The 22,427-nt window shown below is 41.0% G+C and overlaps 1 protein-coding gene across 2 annotated transcripts in view; it reads right to left on the bottom strand.

The window, feature by feature from the left end:
• Nebl (nebulette) overlaps window positions 1-22,427 on the bottom strand; it is a 360,004-nt gene that overhangs the window by 153,875 nt on the left and 183,702 nt on the right. Inside the window, exons 1-2 of one of the 2 annotated variants that reach the window (XM_052156989.1) lie at window positions 13,142-13,221; window positions 11,100-11,170 (exon numbers count right to left, since the gene is read on the bottom strand). Coding sequence is in view for 1 of the 2 variants with exons in the window: in XM_052156988.1 (XP_052012948.1) it covers window positions 14,756-14,863 (108 nt within the window). In the remaining variant the exon portion in view is untranslated. Of the gene's footprint in view, window positions 1-11,099; window positions 11,171-13,141; window positions 13,222-14,755; window positions 14,864-22,427 lie in introns of those variants that run through there. The other variant, XM_052156988.1, reaches the window with a different exon arrangement.

The following is a 22,427-nucleotide window of genomic DNA, read 5'->3' as shown; positions in this document are numbered from 1 at the left end:
TATTGATGAGATCTTAGAGAATTTGCAGTACCTTCAAAGTCTGTCTCTGAATGACTACAAGCTTCAGTAATACCTACCCATGAGACTCAAAAGTCTTGCATCTAAAACAAATGGCAATTTAGACTAGAAGTCAGAATGTGTCAGTGCTATTTCCAAGTCTTTAATCCAGTCTAAAGGACTTAGAGCTAGCTCTCAAGTCAGCAGAGTATTCCCAAACAGACATTGCTTCTGTCTTCTTTACTTTTAATATATTTATTTATATAGTTATTCGTTTGTGTTTGCTTGCGTGCGTGCTTGTGTGTGTGTGTGTGTGTGTGTGTGTGTTTAAGAGAGAGAGAGAGAGAGAGAGAGAGAGAGAGAGAGAGAGCCTGACTGCAAAGGCTAGATGAAGGTGTTGAATCCCTGAAGCTGGCGCAAAGGCAGTTGAGAACTGAAGTCTAGCCATCAGGAAAAGCAGCAAGAGCTGTTAATCTTGGAGCCACCTCTCCAGTCCCTGCCTCTGTTGCTCTGATCCTTATCCTAGGAAAGTTTTCAGTGTACTTATAGCAATACGTTTAAAAATATAGTATAATTAGTATTTGTTTTAATAATATTACTGCAGGGCTGTGAAGATGGTTCAGTGGGTAAGTGGATCTACCACAAACCTGAAAGTCTGAGTTTGATGCCTAGAATACACATGGGAGAAGGGACAAACTGTCTCCTGCAAGTTGTCCTCCGACCTCTACACATATACTGTGGTACATTAGCAGCACGGACACATGTGTGCATGTGTGTGTATGTGTGTGCTCACACATACACACACATACACACACACACAGAAATGTTAGATTAAAATATATATTATAGCCCCAGAAATAATAATCCACGGCACCATCTGCAAACATTTAGAACAACACTGATAGATTTAATAGTTGTTTATTATGATGGTGGTGTGCTTAGCCATTTGCAAATCACAGATGATTTTACTAAACCACCCCACACACACAATACACAAACACACAGAGATACACAAGGTGTCAGGAGACAAATGGGAATAATGTGGAGAGCAGATGGGATGGCGGCTTCACGGGCAGACTGAGAACACACTCCGTGTGTAAGTCAGGAAAGGGCCCCAAATAGAGTTCACCAAACACACCTACAAGCTTACAGGCAACCCAGCACACCCTTATTTTCATATTAGTGTGCATATTCACGCTTTAGAGTTTCTCATTATTCTTGATCATTTTTAAGTTTATTCCTTTGCTGAAACACGGTGTTCTCGGCAGATTTTTTTTAATTTTATTTATTTATTTATTTATTTATTTATTTATTTATTTATTTATTTATTTATTTTTAGTTCTAGTCTAACCCTAAAAGCACAAATAGTAATGGAATCAAGTTTAGGAGTACTGTAAGTAATTTCAGCATCAGCCCTGCCTCTTGCTTAGTATTCTGTATGCTTCTGACCATTGGCAGAAAGCCTGGGATCAGAATGGGAGATGTTAATCCATCTACTCTAAGAAACCGGGATGTCGCTGACTGAATTCTGTCAGTGACACCACAGTCCGTTTACTCTGTAAGCACACAAAAATGGTTCCCCCCCCTCCCAGAAAGCGAGTGAATAGGGACTTACCCTTCAAAGTACTTAGCAATTTAATATCTCAAATGGCTTATCTGGCAGAAAATGAATGTGAAATAAAGTTATGAAAGTCTTTCCAATCAATGTGCAAGGGCGGACTGGAGCAACTTTGGGAGAAAATGAAGGCAGTAAATGGTTAAGCGCCAGCACGCAGCCTCATGCTGCAGGACACACAAAGGTTCACAGCAGTTGTTAGATTCATTTAGAGAAACTCAGTTTATTTCTCCAGCAGAGCTCCCGCCAGCCAATCTGTATTACAACCCGCGGGAGCCTTAATATTCTCAGCAGGATCAAGATTCAGGCCACACTGATTCAGCCATTTAATCTTGCAAGAGAACAATATTTGGCAGGAAAAGACCCCAAAGCACCGAGGGGATGTCCCAGTGGTTCGATGTCAGCACAGACTGGGCCAAGAACACCGAAGGCAGAAACCAAACTGCAGAAAGGGACGCCGACCTCTCCGGCACCAGCCCTCCATCCAAACACACGTGTACACTCCACGCATGCAGGGAAGGCACAGCATCTGCACATGGACCGCTCATCCTCTTACAACTGTGTTTTTAAAGGGCAAAACGTCTTCTTAATGCCCTCGCTCTTTTTGTGAAAAACTCAAAATTTAAAAGTACCACCCTGCAGACAGGAGAAAATAAGGAGACAAATTGAAAGTATACAGGATTAGACCTTTGACTTTTCAGATTTTTCATAGGCACGAAAGCAGAGAAAGCATATTAGGATGCTTCTATATGTGAAAATACATATTATTATTATATTCTCTTGGCCATCGTTAATTCATTAACTGACCAATACTTTTCCAACACTAAACATTTGTGCCATTTTAGAGATAATGGAATGAGTTGGTTAAATGTTGTGTTTTGTTTTGTGGAACAAATCTACATCTCCCATTTTATACTTCTGCTAAGCAATTTAGGCAGTTGGATTTAACTCCTGAGTATTTTCAGAAACCTATGCTGACAGGTAAACAGCGAATTGGGAAGATAGATGCAGAAGAATGAGAGACCATAATACGTAGCACCTGCGACTTTGCCAATAGTGTGGATCACTCGTTAAATGCACGTGTGTGTGTGTGTGTGTGTGTGTGTGTGTGTGTGTGTGTATGTGTGTGCATGTGCATGTGTGCATGTGTGCATACATGCGTGTGTGTGTGTGTGTGTGTGTGCACGTGCATGTGTGCATGCGTGCGTGCGTGCGTGTGTGTGTGTGTGTGTGTGTGTGTGTGTGTGTGTGATTGTGTGATATGTACACATGTTTGTGGGTGTGTAACCCATGTACAAGCAGAGAGCACAGGAGGACTTTGAGCTCCTGATCTGTCTGCTGTACCCCCTTGAGACAGAGTCTGTCACTGCACCTGGAGCTGCACAGTCCCCTCTCACCCCTGCCCACAGTCCAGGAGTTACAGTCATATGTGACTACACTCAGCTTTTATAAGGATTCTGAGGATTTGAACTCAGGTCCTCATGCTTGCACAGCAAAACCTTGCTGGGCCATCTCCCCAGCCACTAGGTAAAAATCCTTTTTAAATCATTTTTAAATAGTAAGGTCAAAAGTTCTATTTCTTCATCTCAAACACAGGATAGTTTTTCTTCTCATATGAGCATAGTATCTCCCTCTAGCCTGCATTAATCACAGCTAGGAAACTAGCTATGTTATCTAATTTAGTGTAAGTGTTGCTATGGCAATTACTTCCTAGCCTTTCAGAGGCTAATTACAAGCTTGCTGAGGTCAAGGGTCATGCCTATTTTATCTCTTATCCCTCATCTCCTAAATGTCTATACACAGGAGACATTTTAAAATGTTTAAATTAATAATAGTAAGTTCTCAACATGGTTTTCTCTTCAGAATCTGCATTTTGGATTTACAAATTTCCAAAATAGACATGCCTGAAAATACAGTAGCTCGGTCAGCAATCTTGCCTCAACCCACAATTTGGTAGCAGGCTCTCTCCTGAACCTAACATGTATATGTTGAGTGTCCCAACCTCTAACATGTGACTTCTCCTTTTTCCTGCTTTTGATATTTCATACCCCATTAACTGGACCCTTCATCTTTGCTAAAGTCATACCCCACATTGTGAACACAAAAGGTGTACAAAAAGAAGTTGTTTCTCTCTCCTAAATCCACAAGGCCTGGTGTAATCGATGTTCACATCCAGCGTTTACTGAACGCTGTGCTCATGTAAGACACTTGGAAAGTCCACCTTTATCTCTACCTTATGTTTTATAGACAATGTACAAGTTTTAAAAAGACTTAAGCTTAAAAATTGAAGCCAGGTACAAGAGAACATGCAAATAGTCTCATTCTCTCAAGAGGGTGAGAGTGATCACTCGAAGCCAAGGATTTGAAATTACCCTACGCCACAGAGACCCTGGTTCTAAATCCACGGCACAGCCAAAGTAAACCCAAAATAATAAGAAAAAAATTAGAACTTCAGCTTGTCTTCAATAATCTCACAATAACAATTACACAAAGACAACTAAGTGTGCCATTTTAGAAGAAATGGGTTGTCAGCATCCAAAATAGTAAATGTTCAAATGAGGATCTGGGGTTTAGCTGAGTGGTTATATGCTCCGTTCGTATGCCCAGTGCCCTGGGTTCCATCCCCATCACTGAACAGGGGAGGAGGAAGAGGAGGAAAAGAGGGGTGGAGAAGGAAGAAGAAAACCAAAGGCAGTTCTGGAAGAGGAAAGGGAGGATTGTTTTGGAAACTTTCACTCATTTCTAAATCTATATTCTTCTGTGTACCTTGCTAAACACAGCTAACTTTGAGCACCTCTGCAATTCTAGCAACATAATAACACAAAGCTCAAGTCAAACAGATCAAAACAAACTGATGGATATTATTTTTTTTTAAAGCTGACTTTGTTACAGGCAACAATATAACCATGAAAAAAAATCAAGGAAACAATGCATGCAAGCCAAAAAGGGATAGTTTCTGTCTTGCTATCCTTTGAATTGAGCAGTCTAGCAGTTGGGTCTTCTTTACTGTCATGGTCACCAGGGCTACCTTCTAACCCTTTTCTATGGAAAGAATACAATTCTACTTGAAGAGGAAAAAAAATAAAGAATCTCTAAACTTCTATTTGAAAGACCTATGGCTTTTATGGAGACTCTGCTCAATTCTCAATTCAAGGGTCAAGAAGTAAAAATTTTTATAATATAGTCCCTCTAGGAAAAGAAAATATCAGATGGTGAACATGGAGACATATAATCACACTTATACACATGCACACCCTCTACCTTCCAAATTGTAGCTTGTTCTTTAATTGTGCATGCCTACTGACCTTGGAGTACTAATGGGTTTTAAATTAAATCTTTGTAATAAGGCTCCCTTGAATTATGATTTTCTAATAAGATAAAATAACATTTGAGTGTCACTCTTATTAACTAAAAAAGACAAGTTTTAAATTTATCTTCCCTAAATCCACCAAAATTATAATTACATAGCATAACTATTAATGATAGTCCACAAATACTTATATAAGACTTCTAGTTTTTCCTTAATATTTATGATCCTCCTGCTGTGAAATGTGCCCCACAATATACAATGAAATCAGGAGAAAATTCAGATGCTATGTAAGTTTGAAATTGTATAATGCTCTAGAAATGAAGACGTTTTCCCCAATGCTAGTCTTTATTAGGATCCCCACAGTGTAAGAAGCTTTCCTTCCTAAGCCTCTCTCCTCCACTCTGGCTAAAGACATGCAAAGCCTAATTTTTGAGCTACAGAATTTAACCAAAATCTCAAAGTTTCAAAACATATTTATGACTATATGTTAGCTTCCCTTCCATTAACACCATCAGAAGTTGTCTGAAACGGTAGCAGTAGAAGGTGGTGTCTTCTATGGCTACTGACCAAGCTGATGTATTAGAATGGTTTATCATTGAATCCTGCTTCAGTGTTTTTCAGAGTGCCTTTACAGAGTACACATCATTTATGCCTTCAGATTTTTGCCTGTAATATATGTAGACTACGTCTGATTTAGTGTTTTGGCGATGGAATTGTGCCTTGCACTGCCACGCCCAAATATTCATACAGTGAAGCTCTAACCACCATCACTGTGACTATAGTTGGAATCCAGTCAAAGTTAAATGAGGTCATAAGGGCAGAGTCTCAACCCCATTGGACCAATACCCTGTTTTTTTTTTTTTTTTTAAAAAAAAAGATGACCTTCATGGCAAAGAAAGGAAAAGACAAAGGAGTGGCCAGTGATGGTTTGCAACCTACAAGAGGGTCCTCACCTGAACCCAACCCCACTCAACCTCAATCTAGCGTGGCCTGGCTTTAGATCCTTATGAAAACACATCTCTGTTGTATGAAGCACCCAACTGTAGTATTTGCAATATAGACTTACTGTGGTGGGAATGTGAAATGTTCACTCCTGCGCGTGAATTCTTAGAGCGCCAGCTGGTAGTGCTATTTCAGAAGGTGTTTAGTTAGGGCTTTGTTGCTATGAAGAGACACCATGACCACAGCAACTCTTATGAAGGCAAACAAACACCTAATTGGGGCTGGCTTACAGTATAAGAGATTCAGCCCATTATGGTCATGGCAGGCCACATGCAGGCAGACTTGGTACTGGAGAAGCCAAGAGTTCTACCTCTTGATTTGAAGGCAGCCAGGAGGAGACTATTTTCCACACTAGGCAAAGCCTGAGCGTAGGAGGCCTCAAAGCCCACCTACATAGTGACACACTTCCTCCGACAAGGCCACACCTCCTAATAGTGCCACTCCCTATGGCCAAGCATTGAAACACATGAATCTGGGGGTGGGGCAAACCTATTCACACCACCACAGAAGGCTACAGAAATCTGGGGACATGGAGCCTAGCTGGCATACACACACCAACAAGGGAGGCCCTTGACGGTGATAGACACCCTGCTTCCGGCTAGAGCTTGCTATTTCTTGTATTGACAAGCTCTGAGGAAGCCTAGACTGTGAGTTTCCCCCACCTTGACCTTAACTACTTGCCTCTGCCTCCTCCACCACGATGGACTGTATCAGGAGCAGAACAACTCCTCCTTCCCTCCATCACTTCTGCCAGGCGTTCTGTCAGAGCACAGAGAAAGCTAATACAAAACTGAAGCAGATTTTATAAGTCTTTATAAGACTTTTTTATGGGTTTGGCTTGGGTTTTCCATATATTCTGGCTACAGTGTTCTAGAAAGGGGTAGTTCTTGCATTTCCAATATACTTAAATTTTTAGGTCACACAGTAGGAAGCCATAAACCATTCCTTGCTAAAAAAGATTGCTACAGTCATTTTATAAAACTATAGAAGTCACCACATATTTAAGAAGCACACAAGAAAAACTAGGTATTAGCAAGCAATATAACAAGAAGGAAAAGAAATCAGAGCAATTTCTAAAATTAAAGGCCCTTCTAAAGTGGGATTTTGATAAGAAAGAAGGCACAAAATACATTACTCTAACAAATTACTGCCTCACATGGCTATTTTCAGTACACATTTACTGGGCTTGGGCTACAAGTACTAACTGGGCCACCAGAAATCTTGTATTGAAAGAACAGATTAGTCACTTCCTTTACTGTGACATTTGTCCTAGGAAAGATTTTATGAGCCAGGACTGAGAAACAGGTAGAAAGTCAAACTGGCCCAAAACAGATCTGGGGTGCAAAGGTGTGTGGCAATTCCTTTGTTCTCCAGTTTATCACTATGCTGGATCACACCTTTCGATAGTCACCTGTGGGAAGAGGAGGAAAAATGTCACTGGACCCATAGACGCAGATGGCAAGAGTGGAAAGATAGAGAGGAAGGCTAAGAATGAAGAAGCCTGCAGGCAAGTAGAGCAGAGCATCATTAACACGCCGGGGTGGGCTCCCTCTCAGGGCGTGGTCTCAAGCTGGACCAGTATTAATAGGCCACTCCCTCACTTTCTGCTCCATCTTTACCCCTGCACATCTTGTAGGCAGGAAAAACTGTAAGCTGAAGGTTTTGTGGCTGGGTTGGTGTTCCAATTCCTCCACTGGAAGTCTTGCCTCCTTATAGGAGATGCCAGGTTCAGGCTCCATATCGCCCATTGCTAGTGTCCCCCTCACAGATTCCTGAAAGTTTCCATTGCCTAGTACAACTATCATCAAAGAAGCAACGGATGGAAACAGATGCAGAGACCCACAGCCAAACATTAGGAGGAGCTAGGAGAATCCTGTGGAGGAGGGGAAGGAGGGATTGTAGGAGCCAGAGGGGTCAAGGACAACACAAGAAAACCTACAGAGTCAACTAACCTGGCTCCAAAGGGACCCACAGAGACTGAACTGCCAACCGGAAGCATGGATGGGACTGACATAGACCTCTGCACATATGTAAAGGTTGTGCAGCTTGGTCTTTATGTGGGATTCCTGACAGCGGGAATAGGGCTGGGTTGGTTTTTTTTTTTTTGGTTTTTTTTTTTTTTTTTTTTTTTTTTTTTTTTTTTTTTGGCCTACTTTTGAGACCCTTTCCCCCTACTGGGTGGCTCCTCTAGCCTCGATGGGAAAAGATGAGCCTAGTGTTACTGCAACTGGACATGCCAAGGCTGCTTGATGCCCATGGGAGGCCTGCCCTTCTCAGGAAACAAAGGGAGGAGGAGTGGATGGGGTGCTGGAGGGTTGAAGGCAGGACTGGGAGCAGAGGAGGGGGGACTGTGGAACTGTGGAGGATGGGAAGGAAGGAAGGAAGGAAGGAAGGAAGGAAGGAAGGAAGGAAGGAAGGAAGGAAGGAAGGAAGGAAGGAAGGAAGGAAAGAAGGAAGGGTAAGTCCACAGAGCTCAGAGAGAAGAGGGACACTGAAGTCTCAGCTCTCAGTAAACCAGGGATAGCCCTTGTTTTCGGAGGAAAAGTAGTTTGCATTTTATCCTAAAGGTAGTAGGGATCCATAGAACAGATTCTAAAAGAAAGTATGAAACAATCAAATGTGTACTTTAGGAATAGTTTTCAAGAAGTCGTGTAGTGAACCACCTGGAATGAAGCAAGAACAATCAAGACTACCACAGAAACCAGAGGAAGGAACGGGGGCATGTTCTGAACAGAGGAGCCAGTGCGCTCTGCTGGGCGCGCTGGAGATAGAAAACACTGACTGAACGAGTAGACAATCTCCATTCTCTTAAAGTTAAAGAAGTAAAACTATGAGATCAGCATAGAATACTGATTACAACCAGAATGTGGACTATATCATATGAAATGACTATAAGAAGTAAGTATAACCCTCCTCAAAGCACTGCAAGGATTCCAGAGGAGAGAACGATCACTAAGCACTTGGTAAGTGTCTGCTGGGGTCAGGGGTCAGCACTTCACTTCCCAGTGGTGTCAAATTGGCTAAAACAAGAGGAATGACTCACAGGAAAGTCCAGAGAAGATATCAAGTGCAGGCCCAAAAGAAATGGGCGAACAGTGTTGACAAGCCGTGGAAGATAAGGCCGGAAATAGTTCGGGGCAATTGTGAAAGGTCATCAGAGTCCATAAAGGGCATAGGAGGGTAAACTTCATCCTGCTCAAAGGGGAGAGCCAAAGGGGGTGGTTTTATTTAATGGACCGCAAAGCGAGATCTTGATGCAGCAGATACTTTAGTAAGACTCTGTTGGTGTTATTTCAGATAGCATAAGAGAGCATGAGCTGCTTCAAAGGAAAAAAACCGCCCAGCGAAGATGCTGCCATAGAGACTGAAACCGGAAGGCAGGTAGGTGGTGAGCCGGGAAATGGGGAGACAGACTTTCTCAAAAGCAGCACCTCAAGAAATCACCTCTGGATTCCTAATCTGTGACCCAGCGGAAGTCACAGGTGCCGAGTCTCATATTTCGGTGGCTCCTCTCCAAACGCCCCCTCAAGGCAAGGTTCTTTAGCAAGAAGCCCTGTTCTTGCCATGCAGAAGTGATTACTGGTCTGAGACATATTTGTTTCTTTAAGTGACTGTGGCTAAAAAAATTGGGGATAAAAAGCAGAAATCAGTCTTTGAAGTCCTGCCCTACATAAAAAATAAAACAAAGCCAGGTGTGAGGGACACCACAAATGGGAAAGAAAAGGCCAAAAGGTAATTTTCCATATATTTTTCACAGGAGAGTGTAAGTATTCCTTATAGAAATCCTTTCCCTGAGGAGAGAGGTTGTTCAGAGGGTCTAATTAAACAGTGTGTCAAAGTGTTCCAAAACCCATGAACTATTCATGAACATGTGTTAGACATTATAAGAAAAATATGTGCTATTGTCCCATTGCTTTCTTTGGCACACTTGATCCCTGCCTTCAGAAAGCAGGCTACTGACCCACTGTTACATTGGATTATATCAGGGTTACTAATGGAGATGAGCTGGAGGTGAAATGCAGACCGTTAAAGCAGCTTAGGGGTTCACCCTAAAAATACAAGCCTTCAAGGGCTTGTATCTTAGGAGTCAACTTCATAACTTATCGATTATGTTAATAAAGCCATGAAGGGTTATAATAAAATATCATCCCATTGCCCTTACATACTACTTAATGTAACTGAACTACTTAAAATCAAGAGCTCTTGTGTAAATTTTTATTTAATGATGCAAGTTATTAGTATTGTATTAGTATTTGTATTAGGAATACTTGTATTAGGAGGGAAACTAACAAAAAGTTCATTTGCATGCCGCATGACTTTCTAATTTTTATCTCTCTCTCTCCTTTCAAAACCAACGTCTGTGTTTGCTGTGTTCCAAAAGAAAGCCAGCTCCCCCAGTCAGTTGTTTGGATTCATATAAGACCCAATTGCCTCCTACAGGATAGTTTTGCCACCAGTTTACAATTAGCATGCATTTCTCATGCATGAGTTGACCCAATTACATAACAAATTTTACCTTTGGGGATTTCTCTTGACTGCTTGTCTTCTGTCCACCATACAGCTCAATTTTACACTGTCAGCAGCTGAACATGGTTACAGTCAGTCTCTGTCAAAATGATTTATTTAAATTACAAACAGAGACTAAATCCCTAGATAATCATCCCTACGCTCTCATGCTCACCCTCACACTCATCTTAACTTTGAATCAAATCTTTTAATAGTGCGTAGACATTGTATTCAATTATTTGGTTCCAATAATCCAATATTTCTGAAGCTAACTCATAAAGTCCCCGGGAACTAAATCAGCAGTGTCCTTGTGAGTTTATTAATGGGCATATAATTTATTTTAAATTCTAAGTCAATGAAAATTTATGTGGCTATATCAAAAGAGTTAGTATTAATTACATTTCAGTATCAAATTACAGACAGCTTTTGATCTTTGCTTTTCTTGCAAGGCAAGCAAGCTTTTCTTATGAATGGGTATGGTAGACTGCAAGCAGTAGCAGCAAAAGTATAGTTGGGAAACAGGACACATAATCAAAGCTATAGACACAGAGTAAAAGAAAGGTCTGGTGGGCAGCAGTGTAAGGACACTCACATAGACACACAACACTCTTTCCACTGGGGGACAAGGACAGGCACAAACTCAGGCACGTCTCAGAAGGGTACACTTACTATTCCGTCCGTCTCAGAAAGCCGGAGAGTCTTTCTTTCTCTTTCCTCTTCACATGATACCTTCCTTCCACCTATGATGAATTAGGAAACAAACAGTGTTTATCTACGCCAGGAAGGCTGCACAAACCTCTTGGGGCTTGATTTTACCATTTTGTTTCCCAGTCTATGCCCACACTGTGAGTTAATTGAAAGTGTAGCCCCTAGGTGTGCTTAGCAGGCACAGGGAAAGACATCAGTCATCTTTGGCGGGCCACACTGAGTCCTTGCAATACTGAGCACGCTACCTTGTCACCCCGTTGCAGGTACCCTGAACGCCCACCCTGTTCGGAGGTTGGAGCGTGGGAACCACCCAAAACTAGAGCTGTACTAAGCTAGAGGTATACAGATGAGGCTGAAGATGTTTTAATGTTCCCCGTGGGCATGATATTCCTAGATTTATCTTTGTGTGTGTACCATATTAAACTATGGCTAATAAACATACAAAGATGGATAATTATGGGGGAGGAATTCAAAGAAGGCATATGAAACCTGACTGGCTTAATTGTGAAAATCCAGAGAACCCAGAGATCCTACGACAACACTTCCCACAAAATTCCCTAGCTAGATGCTGCTGCACACAGACTTGAAACAAAACCTGAACTTGTAAGCACCGTTCACTATTAAACTTTTCAGCTGAATATCCTGACTTCCCATTAAAAATACAAAAAAAAACAAAACAAAACAAAAATATTTCTAAGTCCAACCAGTCAACCTCGGATACAAATGTCTCAAATTAAATGACGACATCATCTGGAACATCACCGGGGGAAATAAGAGCTTTACTTTAAAAGACAAGTTCTGCTTCTTTCCTATGGGTAAGTATCTTCCAAACCCCACCTCTTTTCTTTCTGTGGCTATCCTGAGGAGTGTAGAAGCACTTTAAATGCTACTCCTTAATGCATCTCCTGTGTTCACTATGCTGTCATGGGTGCCAAAATAAAGAAGTCAGGGCTAGCCTACATTTACCTCTTTATTATTCAAAATTTGAAATTTAAGGTTCTACTTTATCCACACCCCTGTCACATTTGCAGACTGGGCAGCTATTTCCAAATGACTTCAATTCCTAGACAAATGAACATGAGAGTGTCTGAAAATTTTTCATAACAGCAACAGACACAGACACAAGCAATCAAAAATACCCACTCATCCATAACATATTACCCCAAACACCTAGGAGTTATTAAATTCACAGCTTCATGTCTTTATACTCTCTTCAGTCCAAAGGGGATTAACAGCAGCTTAGAAAGAGTCGCTAAATATCCAAAGGCAAAATGAACTGGAAATATATTTTATAAAGTAGATCAAAAAGAAAAATATAGACTATAATGATCACTTGGGTCCCCCATCACCTGAGGTCTAACGTAAGACTCACAAATCTCCTATCTTCTAATCATCAGGGTGAGCTCAACCCAACCATCCCTAGCAGGATGATTGCAGGGTCTTCCCAAGTTAGGGCCTCGCTCACTTCTTCCTCTCAAAACGGAAACAATGCAGGCCACAGTCATAAATATCTGCATGGGTTTTGCCTAGTATTGTTCAGCGGCTTTATGTTAAAATGGTTGAAAGAATTAGAAAAACCAGCATGGTACTTTTCAAATCAAGTCAGATTTCTTATGGCAAGAGACCCTGGAGTAATATGGAAAAACAAGAAAGTGTAGAATGGGAAAATTCCATGGGGCCGTGGTCTTATAAATGAGTAATAAATTCACCAGACCTCAGAATACTTCGTAGCTCCCCTTCTTCAGGAGGAGGCTTAACGGAAACATTGTGGAATCTTTAACTTTACTATAACCCAAGCGTGGCCAGGCCCCATCATTGCTCAATGAACTACTACTGTGCTTTTTTTGGTACCGAACACCAAGAGAAAGCAAAAGGACAGTGGTTTAGCTGTGGTCTAAATTAGATGCTTAAAACTGGCCATTGCCTATCTCACAGGCTGTATCTTATATCTTGTTGGTTTGTACAGGCTGCTATGAACATGACAATTATAGATTAATACATACCTGCGTGATAAGGGTTTTTGCCTAGTTAAGAATGGATCTGCAAACGACCTCTGGCATTGAATATAAAGTATACGCCTGCTAATGATAAAGTTTGGTGAAATGATGAGTTATTTTCTAATTACTTATGAACACTGACATAATTTAAACATAAATGAAAAGGCTTACCTTTGAGTGAACTGTAATCCTCGTGTTATCCGTCACATGGATGGTCTTAAGAAGAGTTGCTTAGTTCTTTGAGAAATTTCTATGCTAGTTGAGCATTTGAGAGAGAACTGACATTGGCATAATATTTTAAAACCCTGAGTGGAACTATCATTGAAAAGCATTTCTGGTTTGTATTTTTAAAAGGAAGAATGGGTTTTTGATTTGAGGGAAGAATGAATGGGGAGAATGAAGGTAATTATCTATTTTATTCATTATTGGCAGTCCAAAAAGTCCTAAGAAAAACCAAGGGACAGGGTGGATGTCATCAGCTCATAAAAGTCAACTCTTTAATTGAAAAAAACTGAAATAGAGAATGTCCACATAAAGACAAAACAATATGTAAGCCATAGAGAATGTGATAAAAAGAAGTCTTTTCCAGGCCTTGAGATAACATTTTAAATACCAATTTTTAACAAATAACATGCTAAACTCTATCTACAAAGTGTGTGTATGTATGTGTGTGCATGTGTGTGTATGTGTGTGTATGTAGATATACATACATGTGCATGTAACTCATGACCATGTCCCCAGTATCAGTAAATTTAAATCTACCTGCTAATGATAAACATTTCCTAGAAATGAGGGTTATATTACTTATAACATCTGTATACAATATATATATATATATATTTGTAATACTTGTGACATACTTGTCAGATTTCTGTGACAAGTGACATCCACAATCTCATGATTATGGTAGAAGCTTTGCATGTTTGCCATACCATACTATACTATGCACAGTTTTTAATTTTCATTCTGTATATCTAATATTAAACCTACTCCTTTCCAGAAAAAGGCATTTTGACACATTTCATGCAATACATTAGAAGAAATACAATCACACATATGAATTACAAAAATCCAGAATGAACTGCTTATGTACCTTTAGTAAGTGCTAAATTCACATTCTAATGGTGCCTCGGACTTCTTCCAGTCCCAATTTTTGTTACTCTAGAAAGTATATTACTAAAGAAATGTGGTTTTCAAGTATAAAACAACTACAAAAACAAATGTTTATTTCTAAAATTAGATACAGCATATGATTAACAGATATACAAAGTATGCACACAATTAGAAAAGACCATATTGTTTACTATACTCAAACTATATATTAACTTTATATTGTTATCAACATAGAGAAAAACTGTCAGAATTTTTCATTACAAACATTTAATCTTGTCCAAATACGAAGGCTGGGAGATATTCAAAATATGCGAAGAAGATACTGTTCTAGAAGCTAGGCTAGTAAGTGATGAGATCGAAGGCCTGGGGTTTGACAGGTGACGCTGGTACGTGTTATGAGAAGTTGGGACACACTCAGCTATGCTTCACACACACACATGCAGTCTCACATTCCTACCCAAAGACACACACCAGGGCCACCTCATCATCAAGTAAAAGGGCACCTACATTACTGATCTGCTCCTGAGTCCTCTTCAGCCTCTGCAGCTCAGGAGTGTCTGTGACGATGCTGAAGCCCCTGCCTTTGCTTTCTTCAAAATCTCTTTTGTACTTGACCTGACAAGAGAGAAGAAAATTGATCTGTGTGTGTTTGTTCGATATTATATTTAAGAAGCATACATGTAGTACAAGGCCCGTGAAAATACAACTTGGAGCCTGGGCTGTGCTGGGTAGGAGGGGCACATATCAGCCAGCCCTGCCGGGACCAAGTTCCCCTCTACATCATACAGCAAACCATATGGGCACAATTACACTATGCTGTGCTGGCAGATGTCTAGTAGATAAATACTTATGAAAATATTTATAAAGAAGGCCACACGTCGGAATTAGAAAGCTTCTCACACCTGACCCTTGGCACGCTGTGTGCAGAGCTCTATGGATCTGTGTATGCTGTGTATACAACCCTATAATCCAAGCACTCAGACCGGAAGGCTGGAGGACCAAGAATTCCAGATCATCTAGGGTCAGGAAGAGACTGGGATGTAGGCTACCCGGCTAAGCCAAACCCTGGGTTCAGCCCCAGTCCTCAAGTAAATGAGAACAATAGACTTCCTTTGAATGCGGCTAACAGTAGCAGTGTCCTGGGGGCTGGAACAGCCACAGATAAATCTTACAAAGCCTGCCTCCTGTTTGTCATACAGTGACCATTTGGAACATCAGCTAAATGCTGGATGCTATGTTCTTGGTTTTAAGCCCAAATATCAAGAACCCTGAAAACATGCTCACAGTCCATACAATCCCCACTTTGCATTCAGAACTAAAATTCTCAAGTTAATAGTTAAATTATCGTTGCAGCTAATAAACATATGGGTTTGTTGTAAATGTGGATCCTAAATAGGGTTGGAAGTTCTCCTAGTGGGATATAGCGTGGTCTTTCACTGAGTGACACCCATATTTATAAACTTAGTTCTGTCGAGTATAGTTAGCCTTGAGGATACTGGAAGATTTTCTTTGACCAGATGAGCTTTAAAAAAGAAAATTAAAACCTTGATAAAAACAAATAGAAAAATTTTGGAAATTCCTCAATTTTGGCTTAGGAAGATCTCATTTTCTCTCCATGCTTTCCTTAATATCCTCCCTAAATTCTTAAAAGTCTTAAGACCTTTACTTTAGCTATTGCCATAAATAAATGATCCAATAAACGGTTATATTTTTATTGCAGAGAAAATGCTGACTGGGCTTGGCCTTCTAACCCCACTCCCCCAGCAAGAAGGCATCCAGCACATGTCTGAAGGTAGACACAGGCCCAAGGCACAGTCTCAGTGTGTCCAAGGGAAACTGGTCAGATTAGCTGGTAGTGAGCACAGTGAGAAACAGGGTAGGGAAATAACAGAAGCATAAAAAGACCACAAGGTAACTGTCACACACACACACAAAAAGGAAAAAAAATGGTGATCTTCCAGGGAGACCAGTCTACCAGTCCCCCCTTTCGGTCCCTGAAGACAGCTTCTGAAAAGGCACTTGTGCTTCATTCTTTTTGTTGTTTGTTTTAAGGACTGATTTCCAGAGAAAGAAATAAAAGAGAAAATATACTGAATACTGGAATTGTAAGTTTGGAACTGATTAGCATCCAGCAGTCCTCAAGGCGTTCACAAGACACCTACGAATAGTTTGGTTTGGGCCTGCCTACTCAAGTGACTTGTTTGGAAAGTGTGCAATCTTCTCTGTAAATGGTTCTCAGTGTTTTAGAAGCTATTTCTTCCTTTCTAGTGGCGTGGTACGCTCTCAACACCCACTCAAGCCCCGACCACCCAGTATTTGTTTACTATATCCAGGGAGCCAAGGAACCATTAGCCAGCACAGTCTTCGCCACACTCCCACCCACTTGTATCCGGCTACCGAGCACCTGCAGTGGCTCATGGGAGTAGCTCAACAAATGCTTCAGAAAGAAAGGAAAGCCAAGGAGAATTAAACCTAGAGATCAGAGGGCCGGCTGTCTCACAAACAGGAAATAAAATGGCTCTGCATGGGCCAGGATTTGCCAGCGCGACACGAGGAGGGGTAAAAGCTAGGTCCCTCAACTGAACACACGCATCAGATTTTGAAAATAACTGCTACCACCACAGAGTACTTATGGGTTAGTACCTTACTTGACACAGAGTCTAGTATTTATTAAGATTCATATATGTTGCCCTTGCCCCAGCAAAACAAGAAAGGAAAAAAAAGAAGAAAAAGAAGTCTTTTCTTCCCCTGTGCTCAGCGTTGGTGATAAAACTTGCATGTCAGGTCTTTTGTCTTCTCAACTGTTTCTCGAAAACAATGTTTCATGAGGGATTCCACACATAGCAATGGCCTCCACCGAGTGGCATTCTCAGGACTTTCCCCCTTGAGAGTTTACTTATTTAGTCATTTGCTCAGTCAAGAGTTGTTCCAGGTGTGGAAGCAGCACCTCAAAGAGGGAGCCAATAATCCTTAGCTCACCGAGCCTATGTTAGCATGCAAAGATGAAGCAGACACAATGAATGATATGTAGTGAAGAAACCCGAAGGAAGAGATGCAAGCCAATGTCGTGGGCCGTGTCAGAAACGCTGGCCTCATACTCACGGGGTGGGCACAAGAGACCCTGGACAGTAAGTCCTGCAGGAAGCAAGAGGAGATGCGCACCCACCTCCCAGCAGAGCCTTTCAGACAACAGGCTGCTGGCAGTAAGAACGGAAGTGAGGAGAGCAGGGGACCGAGAGGGTGCGGGATGACTGACTGGTGTGCACTTCCGGAGGATGCAGGCTCACCTTTCTCTTGGGACAGAATGCCCATGGAAGAGCATCAGAGCTGCATCCCAATAGACTTTCATTCCAACAGCCCCTCCCTGGAGAGGAACAGGAGGGAAGCAGGAGCACAGGCAGGGCAGTGGTGGGGACCTCCTCACCACTGGTCCTCCACTAGCAAGCAGTCCTGAGGCACAGGAGGAGGCAGAGTTCTGGGTCCAGCCTCAGGACGTTGCCTTCCTAGAGAGCTATCAGGCAGCTGTGCAATCTTTTAAGTGTGTTAAGTGGGACAGGAAGGCCAGAGAGATAAGAAGGCCAAGGCAAAAATGGCAGCCTGAGGTCAGAAAGAATCTGTGCGGAGCCTGGTGGGAGGTGGGGGCGGGGGAGGCTGGCCACTACGCCTTGCTTTCTCACAGTCTTACCCATTTAACACTAAATAAAGACACTTTGAAAAATTGCTCTTATTTTTCAGACAGTATCTTACTATACAGCACAAGCTAGCCTGTTAGCTCATGATCCTCTGTCTCAGCCTCTTTAAGTACTAGAACTGCAGGCGTGTCCCAACATGTGAACGCAGATGGGTCCATGTGCACACACACACACACACACACACACACACACACACACACACACACTGCAATTCTAATGCCAAAAAAATTCACACAGCTGGCCATTTGAGTTTTTAGTATTTTTTGCAGAGTAACTTAAAATGTTATTTCAAACAGAATTCTATTCAATATTGATATTCTATGTTTGCCCATATGCTGGTATTCTGAGTGTTTATCTGTATAGACATATGGATATAGATGCATGCACATGTGTGCTCATGGTCACATATGTGCATGTTTGTGTACATAGACTTAAAATGCACAGGTCAGTACACTTTATACATGGACATGAAATAAAAATCACGCACAGAATAATAAAGACTGATAAATGTGCATTCACTCATTAGGGAAAGACATGATCCAACAAGTGAACCTCCAGGTACAGAAAATCAAGTCAGCCATTCTAAGTTCCGTCATCTTACTGGAAATGTTTGATTAACAGCAGAAACTCAAGGTATAAAAGCAGGAGAAAAAAATCAAGAGTATGAAAGGGTGTCCTATAAAGCAGATTCCAAACATGAGCTAATAAGGGGGAGCAGACGTTCAAGGGGACCCAGGGGTGTATCACAGTGGGCCAGGGCAGAAGGGCAGCAGAAGGAGAAGGCAGTTTAGCCTTAAAGCAGCTTGTCAGAATACGCTTAATAGAAGCCCAAAGCCTGTGGGCGTATTTACTACTGATTCATGTTTCTCTGCTTGTGATCTCATTTCGAATACAATGAGATCGACAACCAATCCCACCACCTTCCTAGACAAAATAAATGCGTCGCACGCTGCTCAAGGGAAGATTGCAAGGGATGTAGCATCATAAAACTGCATGCACAACTCTTGAGTTTGATTTGCAAAGTGTCCTCAACTAGGTACTGACTTGTGCACTTCAGCAGACTCGAAGATTCCAGCGAATGTGGGCCATATGCTGCTTTCTGCTTGATGCTGTGTATACATTAGGGGCTTAATAACCACTTCACGACTGATTACTATTTGGTCCTAGTCTTGTGTTTTTAAAGCCTAAAATGCAAAACACTGGCTCACCTGCAATGCCCAATGGGAATTAAGCACTACAAAGGAAAATCCGATTAAAGGTGAAGTTAATTTTAACAAATACTGAGTCAAAGAATTGAGTTCAAAGGTAAATTTGCTTTTTATAAATTAATCCCATAATTTGTAAATTTATGATTAATTGAATAAAATTAAAGTTATGATTAGCTTTTCTAAACATAATCAAAATCCATTAAAAGTAATTTCCATGAATTCTCAGCTTCAAATTAACCTTTTATAGCATCACAGAGACACTTGGAGATGTTTACAGATATTTTTTTCGGTCTCCATGTAATGACATCCAACTTTATCAGACTCAGGAGTCTCGTTTTTCATAAGGGAACTCTATATTTTATTACAAAACAAGTAATCTAAATATATAATGATCTAAATACATATAATATTTTAATTAATTTCTTTATCAGCTCTATAATGATCATATGTAAGATACCTGACTATGTGTGAGCACTTAATACAAAGACTTAACCATTGACAAACTCATCTTGTGCTCTACCTGTACCTCTTACTAGCTGTGTGACCTCAGGCAAGTTACTTAACCTCTCTGAGACACTTCTTCAGGTACAAAACAAGGATGGTTGCAATAGACTACAGATGGCACCTTTGAGTGTAAGTTAAATGAAATGGTGCATCTAGTGATTTCTGCTATGTTCCAGGCTCTGTACTGGTGACTTTATATACTTCGGGAATGCAAACTAGCCAGGTATGTCAGCAGGTAATGGCTAAACATCCCAGTGATTAAACATCCAGGTAACGTACACCACCACCGTTCGTGGGAACTGTGCCATCAGCAGCTAACCCCCTCCATCCTCTTCCTCTTTTCTTCAAAATAGAAATAAATAAGTGAAGGAAATAAAGAGTTAAAAGTTCTTTACATAGTGTTTCATGTAAACACTGGCAGGTACGCATTTTATAGAAAAGGGAGGCTTGACGTCATGGAGCTAACGAAGGGCAGAAATCCCAGCATTTGGGCAACTTCAATGACATTATTTCCCAGTTTACTTGAGAATGTTTAAAATGTTGAATTGGAAAAATATCAAACTGAACACAGATGAGGTATAACAACATTCTGTGTGCAGGCAGGGAGAGGCTTGACACCAACTGAGCAGTTCTCAGAGGACAAGAGACAAGCTGCATAGCATAAAGTTCAGCTCCTTCTTTACCTGTAATAGAGCTGGTGGCATCACAGAATGACAAGGAGACTCCCTGAGGGTCGAGCGTAACCCAGCCCGCACGTCACCACAAACACCGCTCTGCTATATCACTGCTGAAGGCAATGATCGTCCACACAACCAATCAGTGCCGAGCAGGTGTAGGGTACCCATGCCCAGAGTCCAGCACTGGTGAAACCGGTGCGTCAAAGCAAATGGACAAGTGAACAAGCACTCTAACACTGATGAAGGAAACTAGTGCCTAAATATATACAATTCATATTTTCACCAAGAACTTAATATGTAGGATTTAATAATTTAGGCAACATTGGAGTTTTGGCTCCTGGACACAAATCTTCTTAACTATCCAAAAGCCACTTTCACCTTAAACAGCTACATGATTATGACTTTTGAATACCAAGAGCTTAACTCACACACAACATAAAACATTACTGAAATCTTCTGAACTGTAAGTTTACTATGTGTGGCTAAATGAAGGACATAAAAAACCTGTAACAGGAAACATCCTTAAGTATCTATCTATTCTAAGCTGTAAAGGCCTGGGAGAGGAGTTGTTTCCACTGAGGAAATTGCTAATCAAGAAGTTAGTAACTTAAAACGCAAGCCGTATTCCAACTATGATGAAGTAAGAGACCAGGGTAGGCGAGGAGTCAAGCAAAAGTATACAAATAGTCGAAACGACACGAGCTCCCACAAGACTTGTCTGTGCTTAAAACTATTTTAAGAGAATTATTCTTCCCGTGTACAGTGTACATTAATAGTGCGAGAAAACTGCCCCATTGGCAGTTTTAACCACACAGAAGGAGCTCTGAGGCCATTTCAATGAAAAAAGATTTAAGACTAATTTCTTAAAATCAAAATGTGTTTACAATATAAATGTAGAGAATCTGACAGGTAATTTAAAAGCTCTGTGTTAAACTAGAAATATCACACTCGTTCTGTCCTTCCACGGGAAAGAAACTACGAAGTGTACTTAAAATGCTGAAGAATTGTGGTCTCTTAGCTTGTTAGATAATGGTAAAGGCTTCATGTTGGTTGGCTTTGGTGTTGAGGTGCTAACATGAGGTCACCCAGCTGTGCTGTAGTAACTGCCATTTGAGAGCTTGAAGGTAGTAGCCATTGTACCAGGAACTTGACAAGCCATCTTGCTTAATCTTTAACCAAAAAAAAATCACTCTATAAAAGTCCTCTTCTGTCATAGTTTGATACATGAGAAATACATGAAAACCTATTTGGGGTCCACCTAAAACCTATCTCCTGTGCCTTCACTCCACCCACTCAGGCTTCTTAGGAACCACCATTTTCTTCATGGCCTACTTTCCTAACCATGGACTGACTCAAAGACCATGCACACTAAGCTAGTTCAAGTCACCAAGATTGGAAGACCTAACGATTAAGAAATACAGCACAGAAGGAGTCTCTCATTCTGGCAGCTAGAACACTAAGAAACAAATCTCTGGAAGCATCTATAGCTATCTGTGCTTGCCAGAATCCACCAAGCTAGCTGTAGCTCTATGTCCTGTCTTGATGGCCTCAGATCCGCTCTACTTCAGAAAGCCTAGAAAGCACATTGCTGCTTAGGCCTTGGGACTGGTCTCCTTCATGTTATTCTTTTCTTTTCTTTTGAGGGAATTAGGATGGGATTTTGTGTCACATGCAACCCAAAATTCTAATATAAGAAACTAAGGTTTACTGGCTACCATCCTAAACTAGTACTGCTAGCAAAGAAATAGTAGAATCACAGATCCCAACTGAGACCTGCGGTACCCAAGGTCTTTGCGGACCCACCCTCTCATCTTCAAGAGGCCATTTTGAAGATTTTGTAGACAATTAGAGTATCACTTGAAGGAAAATAAAGTTTTAATGAAAATACACTAATATTTCTTTCCAGAGACTTTCAACAAAATGACCTCTAGTGTTATTTCTTTTTAAAGACTTTAAAATATTTTTAAAACAGTATGAACAATATCTGAAGTGATTTTCCTATGTGTTGTCATCACTAGCCAGTGTTGACTCTTTAATGACAACACACTAGTTAGATTCCCAATGGTTATGCATCAAATAAGCAACCAGCATTTCAACA

The sequence above is a fragment of the Apodemus sylvaticus genome, chromosome 14, assembly GCF_947179515.1.
Source record: "Apodemus sylvaticus chromosome 14, mApoSyl1.1, whole genome shotgun sequence".
Taxonomy (NCBI): Eukaryota; Metazoa; Chordata; class Mammalia; order Rodentia; family Muridae; genus Apodemus; species Apodemus sylvaticus.
The sequence above is the reverse complement of the archived record's forward strand: the minus strand, read 5'-3'. Positions and strand labels throughout refer to the sequence as shown.